The 13,792-nt window shown below is 34.0% G+C and overlaps 1 protein-coding gene across 1 annotated transcript in view; it reads left to right on the forward strand.

Annotated features, from left to right (window-relative positions):
• Positions 1–5,951, forward strand: part of LOC129233512 (succinate dehydrogenase [ubiquinone] flavoprotein subunit, mitochondrial-like) — a 75,064-nt gene extending 69,113 nt beyond the window's left edge. Inside the window, 3 exon segments of the mRNA XM_054867532.1 lie at positions 5,453–5,503; positions 5,505–5,567; positions 5,651–5,951. Of these exon segments, the coding sequence (XP_054723507.1) occupies positions 5,453–5,503; positions 5,505–5,567; positions 5,651–5,815 (279 nt within the window). The 3' untranslated portion in view covers positions 5,816–5,951.
• Positions 5,952–13,792: the final 7,841 nt, after the last annotated feature.

Consider the following 13,792-nt stretch of genomic DNA (forward strand, 5'->3'; position numbering starts at 1 on the left):
GTGCCAGCTAGGCTGGCAATTTGGGGTGCGCTGCTTCATTTTTCCAACCGCACTGTCATTTGGTGTGAAGTCCGACTTCCACAGTACACACATGTCATAAGGATACAGTGTATAGGGTAGGCAATTATTCACAGCATAACATTAGATTCACACAAAGAAAGGACAAAAGAAAGTACGTCCATGCCCGAGCCGGGATTCGAACCCAGACCTTCCTGTCGCAGTCAGACTTCTCTGACCAGTAGACAAGGCAGGCGGCATGATGCCTGCTAAGGGGGGATTTGTCCCCCCCCCCCCATAAAAGTTCAAAGCACTCATGGCCCTGCAATCATGGAGTAATTTTTTTAATGTAAGCTTTATGATTCTTGAAAAATATACTTTGAATATGAAAATTGCAAAATTGAGCCTCATGTGATCTGCTTCCCTTTGTGATTTAGCATTTCAGACATTTTTAGGAAAACTTTGAATACAATAGATCTGTTTGGTGTGTGATAGATTCATATCGGTTTGTGGAGGGTATAATGCTATTAAGAAGCATTACAAGACAGAAAAACACAAAAATAATTTTAAACTAAGGAAAAGATGAAGCATAGCTTCATCTGTCCTTCTGTAGGACTACCAGCAACCCCCCCCCTCCCATCCAAATGATTGTGTAAATAATATTATTATTCAATGGATAAAAAGAACAGTTGTGCAGAAGATAAAGGAATTGTATCATTAAAAATCTCAGTATTATGGTTAATTAACAAATTATCTTCATGGATTTAGCAGCAGGCAGCTAATTTGCCTTTTGGTGCTTCCTTGAAATCAAATGAATGGTCCTCCCAAGGTCATCTTTTTAATCCTAACTGGTCCTCTTTAGTCCTCTTTTTAATTGAAAATGGTCTCCTTCCTTTTCTAAAGCTAAAATGTGTTGAGTGCCCTGTACCGTGTTTCTTCCTGAGTGGAGCAGCGTTTGACTTTAGCTCGTCTCTGCAGCTCAATTCTGAGCCCATGAAGCTCCTGCGCAAGTCCTCAAAACTTCACTTTCGAACTCGGCGTCGATGAACTTGGGCGATCATGATGGGCGCATGGGCTGTGTAGGTTTTGATGATGTCATTCTAGGAAGGGCTCTCCGGCCACTTACCGTTTCAGGTCTCCACACGCACGATTTTTTTCTTTTTTCGGAACTTTGCGTTTGGCTACGGTTGCAATTATTGCTACTTGCAGGATAGCTCATCTCAACTTCGATTGTTTTGGTTTTAATTGTGTGGAATGTAGGTGCTGCTGTTCGCGTATCAACTAAACGTTCATTTTAATAATAATGCCTCCGAAGAGGCCGCACAGCCAAGTTTTCAAAAAAGAATACGCAAAGCTGTTCTCAATTTTAAAAGAATTGAGGAAGTCGGAAAGACATGCACACTTTGGGGTCGTTCCAGACACAAATTGGGTCCGCTTTGCGGCCCCTTCACAAATTTACGCATCGTAAAAGCAGCCCCATTCACAAAATTCCACATTCAAAAGCAGCTCATTCACAAAATAAATATACAAACAACATAATAGGGTAAATCTGGAGCTATCATTTTTTTTTCCAACAGGAAAGCTATTGGACCAGCAGCTACGTGTGAAACATAGTCGCCATATTTGGTCATTCACGGGATGGAATCAGACAAGATGCTTAAGTGCTTAAAATTCTAAGAACAAAGCAGAATTGTATTTTTAGACTTATTTATGCGTATGTATTGCACTTATGTCAGGTAGTGTTATTACATGTATTTAATCAAATAGTAGTGCAGTCGAACCTGTTTATCTCGAACCTGCCTATCTCGAAAACCTCTCTGTGTCGAAGTTTTTCATTTTCCCTGCACATAAAGTATTAATTCAATGTTTTCCCCCATGTTTGTCTTGAATGAAATTTTCTGAAAACCTGCATAACTCGAATTTCGACTTAAGTGTCTTTCTTGAATTCCATCCACAACAATCTTTATTGACTGGAATTTGGAGACAGAAATCACTTTTCTTAATATTAGCAGTCACATAATCCTCCAGAATTAAAACTTTATGTACAAAAAGCAAGTTTTCCAGCAATTAAATCCATTCTGAAACTGAGAGGAAGGGGACATTGTTGATTAGTAAAATTGCTCCCAAAGTTTTACTTTCGAGTCATTGCTCCAATTACTTATTTTTAGAACTTTTTTCAAAACTTCTGTATCTCGAAGCCTCCATATCTCGAATTTTTCTTATGTGCCGTAAAAATTCGAGATAGACAGGTTCGACTATATTGCATTAAAAAAAAAAAATGTCCTACTGGCCTGCCTCGTTATAAAAATTCCTGTATGTCCTCTTTTTTTTATTTTCAAAATGTTCCTATATTATTTCGAAAAATTCCTATATTGTTTGCAAAAAATTCCTATATTTTCCATCGAATTCCTATATTTTTTTCAGAAAATTCCTATATTTTCTATCCAATTCCTATATTTTTTTCAGAAAATTCCTATATTTTCCTATATTTTTGTTGGCAAATGTCACTTCTATCCCTGCACTTTTCGTAGTTTCCCGAAGTTGGCAAACGAAACCATGTTTTTAAGCATCTTTTATGCCTTCGTCCCACAGCCTAATAGTAGCGTAAGTATATGGACAAAGCGCAAAAAATGTCTTGGGGTAAAAAAAGCTGGAAAACTATTTAAAATTGAGCGTTTTCTGAAGATAAGTATAAAAGACGATGAAACCCAAGAATGGTGAAGTTTCAGATTTTTTTGTTTCCCTGCTTATTAACAGTTAAGGCAAAAATACTTCTTGAGTGATAAAATCTATTGTTCGTTTTTAATTACTACATTTTTTTTTTTTTTTTTTTTTTTTGCGTTTTGCTTTATTGTATTTAATTTTGTTATGCAAAACTACTGTAGAACCTCAAGCAGAGTTGGCAAAAATCCGGGTTGTTTTTAAAAAGCCCATGGATCCAGGTTATTTTTAAAAATAAAACTCAACTAAAGCTGGGTTTTTAAAAGAAATGTGGGTTTTTTTTGTCTTTTTTTAGGGAAAATATAGATACTTGTAATATATTGTAGCGAAAGTATATGAACAAAGCACAAAAATTGTCTTGGGGAGAAAAAAAGCTCGAAAATTCAGCATTTTCTGAAAAAAGTATGAAAGACGACAAAACCCAAGAATGGTGAAGTTTCAGATTTTTTAGTTTCCATGATTATCAGCAGTTAAGGCAAAGTTACTTCTCGAGTGATAAAATCTATTGTTCGTTAGTTTGTTTTTCATTACTACACTTTTTTTTTTTGAATTCTACTTTATTGTATTTCATTTTGTTATGCAAAACTACTGTAGAACCTCAAGTAGTTTAAATCCCTTTCTACTGAATTCCCGCTTAATCAAGACATTTCTCTGAATTTTATTTGCCCGTTTTTCTATTTCTGTGTACAGAGTAAGAAATATTAAACTTTTTCGTAAGATAATGAAAATACTGTACATCCTATTCTGTTTTCTCTCCGACCGTTTGTAACACCTGTTAATTTCTAAAAAATATACCTTGTTTATTCGAAATTTGTGACGTGTTGGCTTGCAGAAAAGAATTCAAATGAAAGCCTTTTAGCTAGAGTGGTTTCCTCTGTACAATCTACAAACATTGAGAAAACTAGACGTGACAGGATTTAGTCAAGATAATTTGATTTATTTATTGACCAGTTAAAGAAAAAAGTTAAATATATTTATTTAAAATTTTTGAAATATTTTTTTAATGTCATTTAGAGTTAAGAAATACTATTAAAGTTCAAAATTCATTTTTTATGTCCATTGTCTGTGGTGAAGAACAAATAAAAAAGAAGTTTAAAATTGTGAAAGTATTTAAATTAATTAATTTTTTTGGAAACTTCTCGGAAAATTTTAAAAAACCCAAAAGTGGGCTAAATAATGGGTTTTTTTAAAATGGGTTTTTTCAAAAAAACCCTTTGGGTCCAATCTGGCCAACCCTGTTTGAAACCCATCCTGCAAAAAGTATCGAACCCTCAATTCTAAAATTTTAGTTGGTAATAGTAAAAACATTCCTCCCCCTTCAGAAGAAAAAAGTTTTTAAAAATATGCAATAGTTTTTTTTTTTTTTTTTTTTACAACTTTTTTAATGCAGAACGCAATGCGGCTAGTAAGAAAATAAAAAGAAGAATTGTAAAAAAAAAGCGGAGAAGAAGATTGCTACACGATTTCAGCAAAACGCTAATATGCATGACATGTGGCCTCAAAGAAACAGTAAAATAAGTTGAAAGTACTTTGTTTTAAACAAGTAGCAAGCAAATAAAAACAATTTAGAAAAAAATTCAAAAAAAAAAAAAAAAAAAAAAATCCGTCTTGAACACATCATCAAACTTGCACGCATAGTATAATCCCCCTCCCCCATTCTTATGTAGTTACAGATCTACAGACCTAAAGATGCATCCAAAGTTGATATATTTAATGGCTTAGTTCATTTTGGTGGATTTTTCTTTTATTTTAATGTAACTATTAGTTTTATTTAATGGATTGGTTCTTGGTTCATTTAAGAACTAAACATAAAATCTTTAATGTTCAACAATATTGATTTTGGCAATGTTTGATGAGCTAATTATCTCGTTGTTTTGATCAGTTTGGCTAAAAATTTGAAAATGAGCCATGACATTATAACATAACAGTTCCACTCTTATCCTGGCTTTCATTAGCTTTTTTGGTTTATACAAGTGTACAAAAAAAAAAAAAAAAAAAAAATTGAATTTATAACTTCGAAAAGATTTGTTTCCCAGCTTAAAAATTTGGGTTTTGAAAGTTTTTTTTTTTTTTTTTTTTGAATAGCTGATTGGTTTTAACCTGTGTGAAGAAAACTACTATCTGAGGAAGCTAAAGAACATAACATTTTAAAATACAATTTCAATATTATTTACAAAACTAAGAATGTAGATAAGTAGGTAGTTACAATAGTGATTTATGTATGTTTCCATTACTGCCATTCAGGATTTCTTTAAACCAGTACAGATAACGTTTTCAAAATCTCATTTTTAAAAAATTTTTTTGACTTAGAAAAAAATTAACTGGAAGCACCAGTGATGCATTCTTACTAGCTAGTTCATAAAATAAGATTTCAGTTGTTTGTAATTTTAAAATATACTCGTAAAGAATATTGAAGTGTCCCAAAATTATTCAAACTGACTCTTTTGCTTGATATGATGGCTAAAATATCGGAGCTATTCACTATAATAGCATTAGAAAGTTGTTTTCACCGAAATCATAAAATAATATTTATAAAAAAAAAATAGTCAAAATTTTGACTCCAAGGTGCAAAACTACATTTCAAATTCTATATTTCTAAGCTTTACTGTTTTTTTTTCGGGGGGGGGGGGGTGTACTATAAACTTCAAATTTTACTATGTAGATTTTTCAAAATAACACAAACTTATAAATAAAAACCAAAACTATCATTCAATTTGATATTTTTGTTTTTTAGGACCGAATGGATGAGTATGATTATTCGAAACCAGTTGAAGGACAAAAAAAGAAAACCTTTAGAAGAACATTGGCGGAAGCATACTTTGTCTTGGGTTGATAAAAATAATGGAAAAGTATGTTTAATCGTTACATCAGAGTGTGTGTGTGTATGTGTGTAAGTGTGTTAAACAATGAAAATCTCATTTATTTTTTGCAGGTAACACTTCAGTACAGGCCTGTCATCGATAATACTTTAAATGTTGATGAATGCAAGCAAGTACCCCCCGGCTCTTCGTTCATATTAAGATGGACACTGTCTCGTTTGCCATTTAGAAAAAAAAAAATTTACATTTCTTTTCATGCAGTTCACGTACGTCTATAGATCTGATGATGATTCTAGTCTGCAAATAGACCTGCATTTGTGATAAGACTAGTTCGTACATGTGCTCTTTGTGGGAGAATTCTTTTATTTTTATTCAGGTTGTGAAAAGATAGTGAAATAAAAGTTTTTTGTTACACTTCTTGGACATTTTTATCGCTTGTATTTTGTAGTTTTATTTGGAGTATAGTTTCATCTTGCATCTAAAATGCGAATAGTATTCTGTAAATGAACTTATTTAACTGCTTAGTTTGTATGTACATTTATGCATACATGAACTCCTTTATAGCTTCCTGCATTTTTATGACTTATTGGTTAAAGTGTCCATAAACCACTATTTGAAAATCTTATATAATTAAAAACTGAGCGTATGTACCTAGTATGTATCTATGTCCGAGTTACTTCTGAATGCCAGTGAATTGACCATCGAACCAGGTATCGATAGATTCTTAATTTTCCCGTCTTTATGTTTGGCTATTTAACATAATCCTCCAATAATAATTGGCAGAGATATCAGTTAGAAACTATTAATTATGATACTTAGATTTCAACATAAAATCCCTATTTTTCGAAGGCTTTTCTCTATTCAAATTATTTTTCAGTGCTTCATCTCAACTTTCCGTAACAATGCTTTTACTAAAAATTTGTAGCGTGAAGAAAATCGTTGAAAAGAAATCTGTTGCCACTTTTTTCTTGAACATGAACAAATAAAATTCTGGCTTTTGTTTTGAGGCTTTTCCTGTAATCGGGGGATTTAAAATGTTTCCGTTTTGGTTATTTTTTCCGCAATCTGCCTCAAAATTTCACTGCTTTTTTTCTTTTTTTGTTCAAGCCTGATTGTTGAATACGTGTTCACTTTTTTGAGGTTGACCGTGCAAAGCCAGGGATGCAGCTAGTAATTATTAAACATTGTATTTAGGGCCATAGAAACAAGTACCATGTCCAGAGGACTATTGCACTTAACCCCAAATAATACCTTATAGCAGGGGCGGACTGGCCAGGGCGACTGGTCGGGGATCCCCGACTGGGCCAACTGCTTGGGGGGGGGGGGGGGTCAATAAAAAATTTCCTTAAAAAAATTATTTTAAGTTCTTGCCCTTCAAATTCAAGTCCAAATCGTGAGTAAAGTAAAACAGGAAAAGTTCTATAGAACTGAGATTGATGCTGTACATCAGTAGTGCCCAACCTTTTTTATTTTTACCTCTGGCCACTCCTCATATTAAGCATGATGCATGCTTTCTATTACCCAGGAAGTAACTGGTGGAACCAAACAAAATTTGGTCCATATGTAACCCCCTTACAGGAACAGGTGCTGATTCAATTTTAGTGTCATTGGCTGAAACAGGGGTTGAGTTATAGAACGTTTTTTTTCGTCAATTGTGATTGCTGTATCTCAAGAAATAACGAATGGAACTTAAGTTTTGCACAACTTTTTATGCTCTAGTTTTTATCAAAGAAAGCTTAGAATTACGTTTTTAAGACTTCATTTTAAGCAAATTCTTGGTGGATGCCGCTCGAATCTCTCCTTTAACTAACATCGCTCAAAATCTTCTAAAACCGCGTTTTCAGTGCTAAGATTTTGAAAATTTTCCTGAAGGCCATCTTCCTAACATAATTGAGAAACTTATAAAAAATTCAATTTTGGAGTTTCACTTCCAAAAAATTGCTAGAGGAGGGTCTTCGAACTTCCGCTCTCCCTACATCACCAGAGATAATCTAAAATTGCATTTTTAGAACTACAATTTAAAAAAATTTCCGGGGGAGAGATCCCCGGCCCCCCCCCCCCCTATTTCTGATCTAATGTTAAACTTACAATTAGAATTATATTGCTATTATTTAATGTAATGACTCCCATAAGCAAGAAAATGAATCTACTCTCTTTCTCTCTATGTATTGCTACATGTGTTTAACAAAGTTAAGGGGTCATCCCGCCTCCCTAAAAACCGTTCTATTCTAACAAAAGTTATGTTAGAAGATAATATTACGGAAATAATCAATGAAGCTCCAATCATTTAAAAACATTTAGATTATTTTACCCCGCTCCCCCCCTTTTTTTTACAAACCAAGATTTAGCTTATCTTGTATCAATTGTGCACCATTAAAACACAGAAAGGATTCGTTCCGTTATTTTTTTTTTTTTAGGAATTTATTTTTACGAATGATTTCTTCATATTTAAGGGATATCGTTTCCCCATTCGTTTGGTAAAAAACTAGTATTAGGAGCTATGGGACTGCGACGTCCTTTATGCCAGGGCCGATTTCTTGAACCAATCCGCCACTGGTGTCACCCCCAAAATCTTTCTTACAGCTGGAGTTCATTTTAGGCTATCTTTGAGAAGGAAGAGTTAGCGAGCTCTCCCACAAACACAAATTTCTAAGAACGAAATTTTGAGCTATCTTTGATGACGTTAGGAAAAAGGGTGAGTAGTAGTTCGTCTTTCTTTCCTTCGAAAGTTTTCAAAATGCAGTTTTAACCTTTGGAGACGTCAGGTAAGAGGATAGAAGATTGGGGGGTTAAGGAATCTCTTATGAAAAAATTCCGAAATTGAAGTCCTAAAAACGTATATTTTAGGCAATCTTTGATCACGCTAGGAGATCTGTGATAGTCAAAGTTGAAATACTGTTTTCACACATTGATATTGAAGTGTCAAAAATTCAAAAACGTAGTTTTAGGCTACATGTTAAGAGTTTAGAAGGAGGGTGGGAGTTTTATCCGGGAAAGTTTTCAGAATTGAAGGTCTAAATATGTACTTTTTGGCTGTGTTTGCTACGTTAGAGGAAAAGACAGGGTTCGGGGCTCTGCCTAGAAATTTTTCAACATTGAGATCTAAAAACGTATTTCTAAGCTATCTTTGGTGATATCAGGAAAAAGGATGAAAGATTCAAGAGCTCTTTTGCTAGAAACATTTTGAAGATATCTTTCACCATGCTAGACTGCAGAGTAGAGTTGGGAGAGGTTCCTAACTGGAATTATTTGAAAATTTATACGCTAAAACGCAATATTAGACTATGTTTGGCCAAGTTAAGGAAACAAACCAAATGTTGAAAAAGGAAATTCGCTTACCTATCACAAGAAATAGACTAACATGTGATACAAAGTTGTCGGATCGATTTTCTACTCTCAAAAGCGAGAAAACAGAAATCCTTTTTATTTCTTCCAAAGTAGAGAAGTCCTGTAATGTTGTACTGATGAGAAATCAAAGCAAACTCAGTAATATATAAAGCTACCTTGTGATAATCAATAAATTGTTTTGTGTTCAATTTTTACACCTCCTACTCCCCTTCTTACTGTTGTCGCCATTTTCCTAAACTTAAAAAAAAGATTTTTTTTTTCACGAGGAGGTATCCAAAAAACTCTCTTAAAATATAGTGTTAACTTTTTCTTATAACGAAAATTGGGAAAACTTCATTGTGTTCTTCCTCTTGCAGTTAACTTCTACAGTCTAAAACACATTGACCCCATAAACTGTCCACTACCGCCCCCTCAGAGAAAAACAAAAAATTGTACTGATATGCTATCAAGAAAGACTCTTGTTTTGCATCAAAGTAGTTTTAAATTGGTAGTCGGTCCAAAAGTCGTACATTTCGAAGATTTTCTTTTTGCCTGCAGTGACAGATTAAAACCATAATGGAAAATACGTTTAAAAAAAATTTTTTTTTAAACATCAAAAGGGTTAATTTGCCGCCCCTAGAAAAGTGCTGCCCAGGACAGACTGCCCCCTTTGCTCCTCCTTAGCTATGCCAGTGGGGGGGGGGGGGTCGTACGCCAAGAAAATGCCAAACCATTCGAATTTCAATTTTAGGGCCCGGCTCTTTCGACTCGAAATAATTATCCAATTCTCTTGATTTAAGCCTCATTCGAAGGCCTGCGAAAAATACTCCTTCAGTTTATTTACTTCCTTCGAATTTCAAAAAAAACCAAGGCTCTGAAATCACTGGGAAAAGAGTTATAAGCATTTTTAAGACCGATGGATCATCCATATCAAATCGGAAATTTATTGCTTGCCTTCGAGCTCAGCTTAAATTAATGTGAATAAAATAATTTTTGATCTGGTGCCCTTTTTTTTCACGACTGTGAACAAATAAAATTCTTGCTTTTGCTTTGAGGTAAAATTGTCCCCCTTTTACATATTTTTTGCCCCACCCCCCTTTTTTTGTACTGCCAGCAGAAGATAATTAAGGATCTTAGTTGTATTAATAGAGGGTTGCGTTTAATTTATTTAGGATTTAAAGATTTACCGTTAACAAAATTAAGGAAACATTATTTTGATGGGACATTTTATAGTTTTTTTTCTATAATTAAGCCCAATTATTGAACACACGTCACTTGGCATAACTTTATTTTCGAGATAGACCGTGCAAAGCCGAGCAACGCAGCTAGTACATAAGCAAATCAAGTATTTTGCCACCTTTAATATTTTCAAAAGACTTTTAAATCACATAATTTGCCGCCCCTCAAATTAAACTGAATTTCTAGTTGAATTCCGAACTATGTTTTGCACATTCAAGCTCTGGTACAAACTCTAAACTATTATTTTTTAACATTAAAGCTGTGTATCTTATGGCACGGAAACAAAAATTAAAACTTAAAAAAAAAAAAAAAAAAATCAGTTTCGAAATTTGCCGTTCCTAAAATCTGCTACCCTAGGCGGCCCGCCTAGGTCGCCTACCCCTAGAGCCGGGGCTGGAAACTAGTAAACTGAGAAAAAAAAGGAATGAATGATTGAGGAAAACGCTGGTCATAAATAAGAATCAGCAAGAAAGGGGTTGAAAGCATTTTGAGAGTTTTCTTTTTTTTTTCTTTCTGCATAGTGTTGATAGAGCAAATGTGAACATATCTGTCTCTATGTTCTGAATTCAAATAAATAATACAGCACAACTGGTTAGCATATATCCAGTGCTTTAAGTTTCCCATTTTGTCTTTCCCCCTCCCCTTATTTTTGCAATTTTTTTTATAATTTGATTATATTTTCTATGTTTTTGTCCCTTTATCAGGTGTCGCAGAGTTCAAAAACAAATTTCTAGTGAAAAAATTCTGTGTGTATTTGCGTATGAGATTTAAATTAATTTTAAAAAATTGAGTTAAAAATGTTTCTAGTGTGAAGAACACAAATACATAGGTTGTTCTCGTAGCAGCGACACCTTTGTCTAGATTTACATCCCAGCTTTTTGACTCTCATTGGAATTTTTTTGAGAGAGTATCAAATGCTGCATTATTCCTTTTCATTGGTTTAATTATTATCTTTATCTCTTCTCCACCTCTCTCACCTTTAGCACTTTGCTGCAAAATTGCAATATCAGCATCCCGAACATTTTGCTTGAAGCTTATCTTCAGGTGACTTAAGATATTCAGAAGCCCGGCATGAAAAAATTTTCGTTCAAGTTTTAAAACTTTTCGGCTATGTTTGCTGATGTAAAAGGGGAGGGGGGGGGGGTAGAAATATCTGTGGGTAATTCCTCTACTGAAACATATTTTCTAAACTTCAGTCTTGAAAAAAAAAATTAGGCCATCTTTGATGAATCATGGAGAAATGTTTCTCTTCCGAAAATTTTTCACAGCTGAAGAGTTAAAAACGGTAGTTTGGGCTACCTTTAATGATATAAACGTGACTGTACTTCCCCTCCAAAGATTTTCGAAATTAGTCTTAAACTTCTACGCTATCTTAAGTGAACCTAGAGGAAAGGCTTTAAGGATTCTCCCCCCGAAAGTGTTTCAAAGCTGCATTAGAGGATTTTTTTTTACGTAAAGTCTTAATGCTTTTAGGCTGTTTTTGGTAATCTTACTAATATTATATATGCGAAAGTTTGTCTGTATGGATGTATGTATGGATGTATGGATGGATGTATGGATGTTTGTTACTCTTTCACGCAAAAACTACTGAACGGATTTTGATGAAACTTTACAATAATATAGCTTATGCATCAGAATAACACATAGGGTAGTTTTCGTCCCGTTATGGGGGGCAAAACCCCCTTAGGGGGGCAATAAAACACAATTTTTGTATAAATTCTCTAATATTGGGATGAAAAAATACTTGCACATATTTACATTATATGTCCATCGAAAGCTCTGATTTTTCCGCTGATGATGGCACCTGTTCGAAATTTCTAAGTAGAATAAAAAACGAGTTATGAGCTTTTTAGATCCATGTTCGAAGGCTTTCCTCAACTTAATACAGTATTTAGTGTATCATCTCAACTCCCTGTCGATAGCGACAATTGTTGTATTGTTGACTATCTTTGCTTTTCGTGACTGTTCAAGGCTTTTCTCAAGTCAAATCTTGAAGTAAGATTTTTGTACAAGATTGGCAAATAATACATGATTTGGCTGATGATTTTCCATTTAAACGGAACTTTAATGTAATTAATGGTTTTTATTATTATTTATGCTGATTGAACACTTACTCATTATCCAAACAACCAGCAGATCGCCAAAATATTTGCAGAAAGATTTCCGTAGCTGATGCATTTGGCAGTTTTTTCAACGTTGCTGTTTTTGAAGCCGAAGACTACGTCATAATGTTTCTCAGCTTTCACCATGTAAACAAAATATCGCCAATCAAAAAATTTTCAAAAGACTTTTTTTACTGTATTAAATAATCCAGCAACTAAATTAGGCAAATCCATAAACATCACAAAAACTTCCATTAATTTTCCTTTTTGCACAATTTCAAACAATCACCAAATTTTATTACTTATTTCGGTAACATTTCGGATGAAACTGTTTAACGCCATTTTATGGTGACCAAAAATATCTCAGCATCTGGCGACGATATCTCTGTAACGAAAATTAATATATCGTTTTACAAAATAAGGAAAGAATGGGGGAGCATCATCGAAGGTATCCCGAAACGACTTTCGCAAATTCGGTAAAATCGCACCAAGAGCCACAATGATTGAAATTTCCCGAAATAACTAAAGCAAGTATAAGGGGATTACGAGCGCAGCTACTTTTTTTTAATCACTTCGTACTTCATTAGCCATACAGAGAAGGTTTTAGACTCCATGTTAAAAAAAAAGTATCAACAGATTAATCTTTTTAAACATGAGAAGATAAATTTCATGTTTTTTAAATTTGTGTATATGCTTAAATATAGTGCTTTCGTTTCTAAATCAATACTACTTTGTTCTTTATACTTATTGCTATTTTAGTTTTATGGGTAAGGAAGAAAACTCAATTTTTAATCACGTCAAAAAGATGTGTTTTAAATTCTTTCACTTAAAACAGAAAGCAAAAGCAAGTAACGATTTTTTCTAATAATTATTACTGACCCAGGCAACGCCGGGTATTTTTGCTAGTGTAAAATATTGTTCAATTCCCAGAAAAATTCCGAAACTTTTTGTCTTCAAAAGCACAAATTTGGCCCACTCTGCTGAAGCGTGGCTTTTTAAAGCTAAAGTCGCATTAAAACGCCATTTTTTTTTTTTTTTTTCAACTATCCTTGTTAGATTCAACTGGGACTGCATTCTAGAACTCCCTAGAAATTTTCGAAACTTAAATCTAAACACTTTTAGGCTGTCCTGTTAACAGGGGTATTTATTCCCTTTGCAGAAAAAATTCAGAAACTGTAATTTTGATAGATCATCTGTAGTGAATTCAGAAGAAAAGGGGGGGGGGGGGGGTTCTTCCTCCAACATTTTTCAGCTGAAGATGCTATTTTAGGTTATATTTGAGTGACTTAAAGGGGAGGAAAATAAGGGGCACCGATCATGTAAATTTTTCGAAATCGAAGTTTTAATCAAACCAACCCCATTTTAAGCTATATTTTGTGAGGTTGGGGGATGTCCTGATATTATTTGCAACCGAAGTCTTTAAAGTTTTAAACTATCTTTGGGAATGCAAAAGAGCCTGATTACCGCAGAAGCACATACCCCTCCTCTTAGATTTCGGGGGGGGGGGGGGCGAAATCCCCCTTAATTTATCATAATAATTAAAATAAAATGATGATTTCACTCTGAATCTAGAATACAATGATATCA

The sequence above is a fragment of the Uloborus diversus genome, chromosome 1 (assembly GCF_026930045.1).
Source record: "Uloborus diversus isolate 005 chromosome 1, Udiv.v.3.1, whole genome shotgun sequence".
Taxonomy (NCBI): domain Eukaryota; kingdom Metazoa; phylum Arthropoda; class Arachnida; order Araneae; family Uloboridae; genus Uloborus; species Uloborus diversus.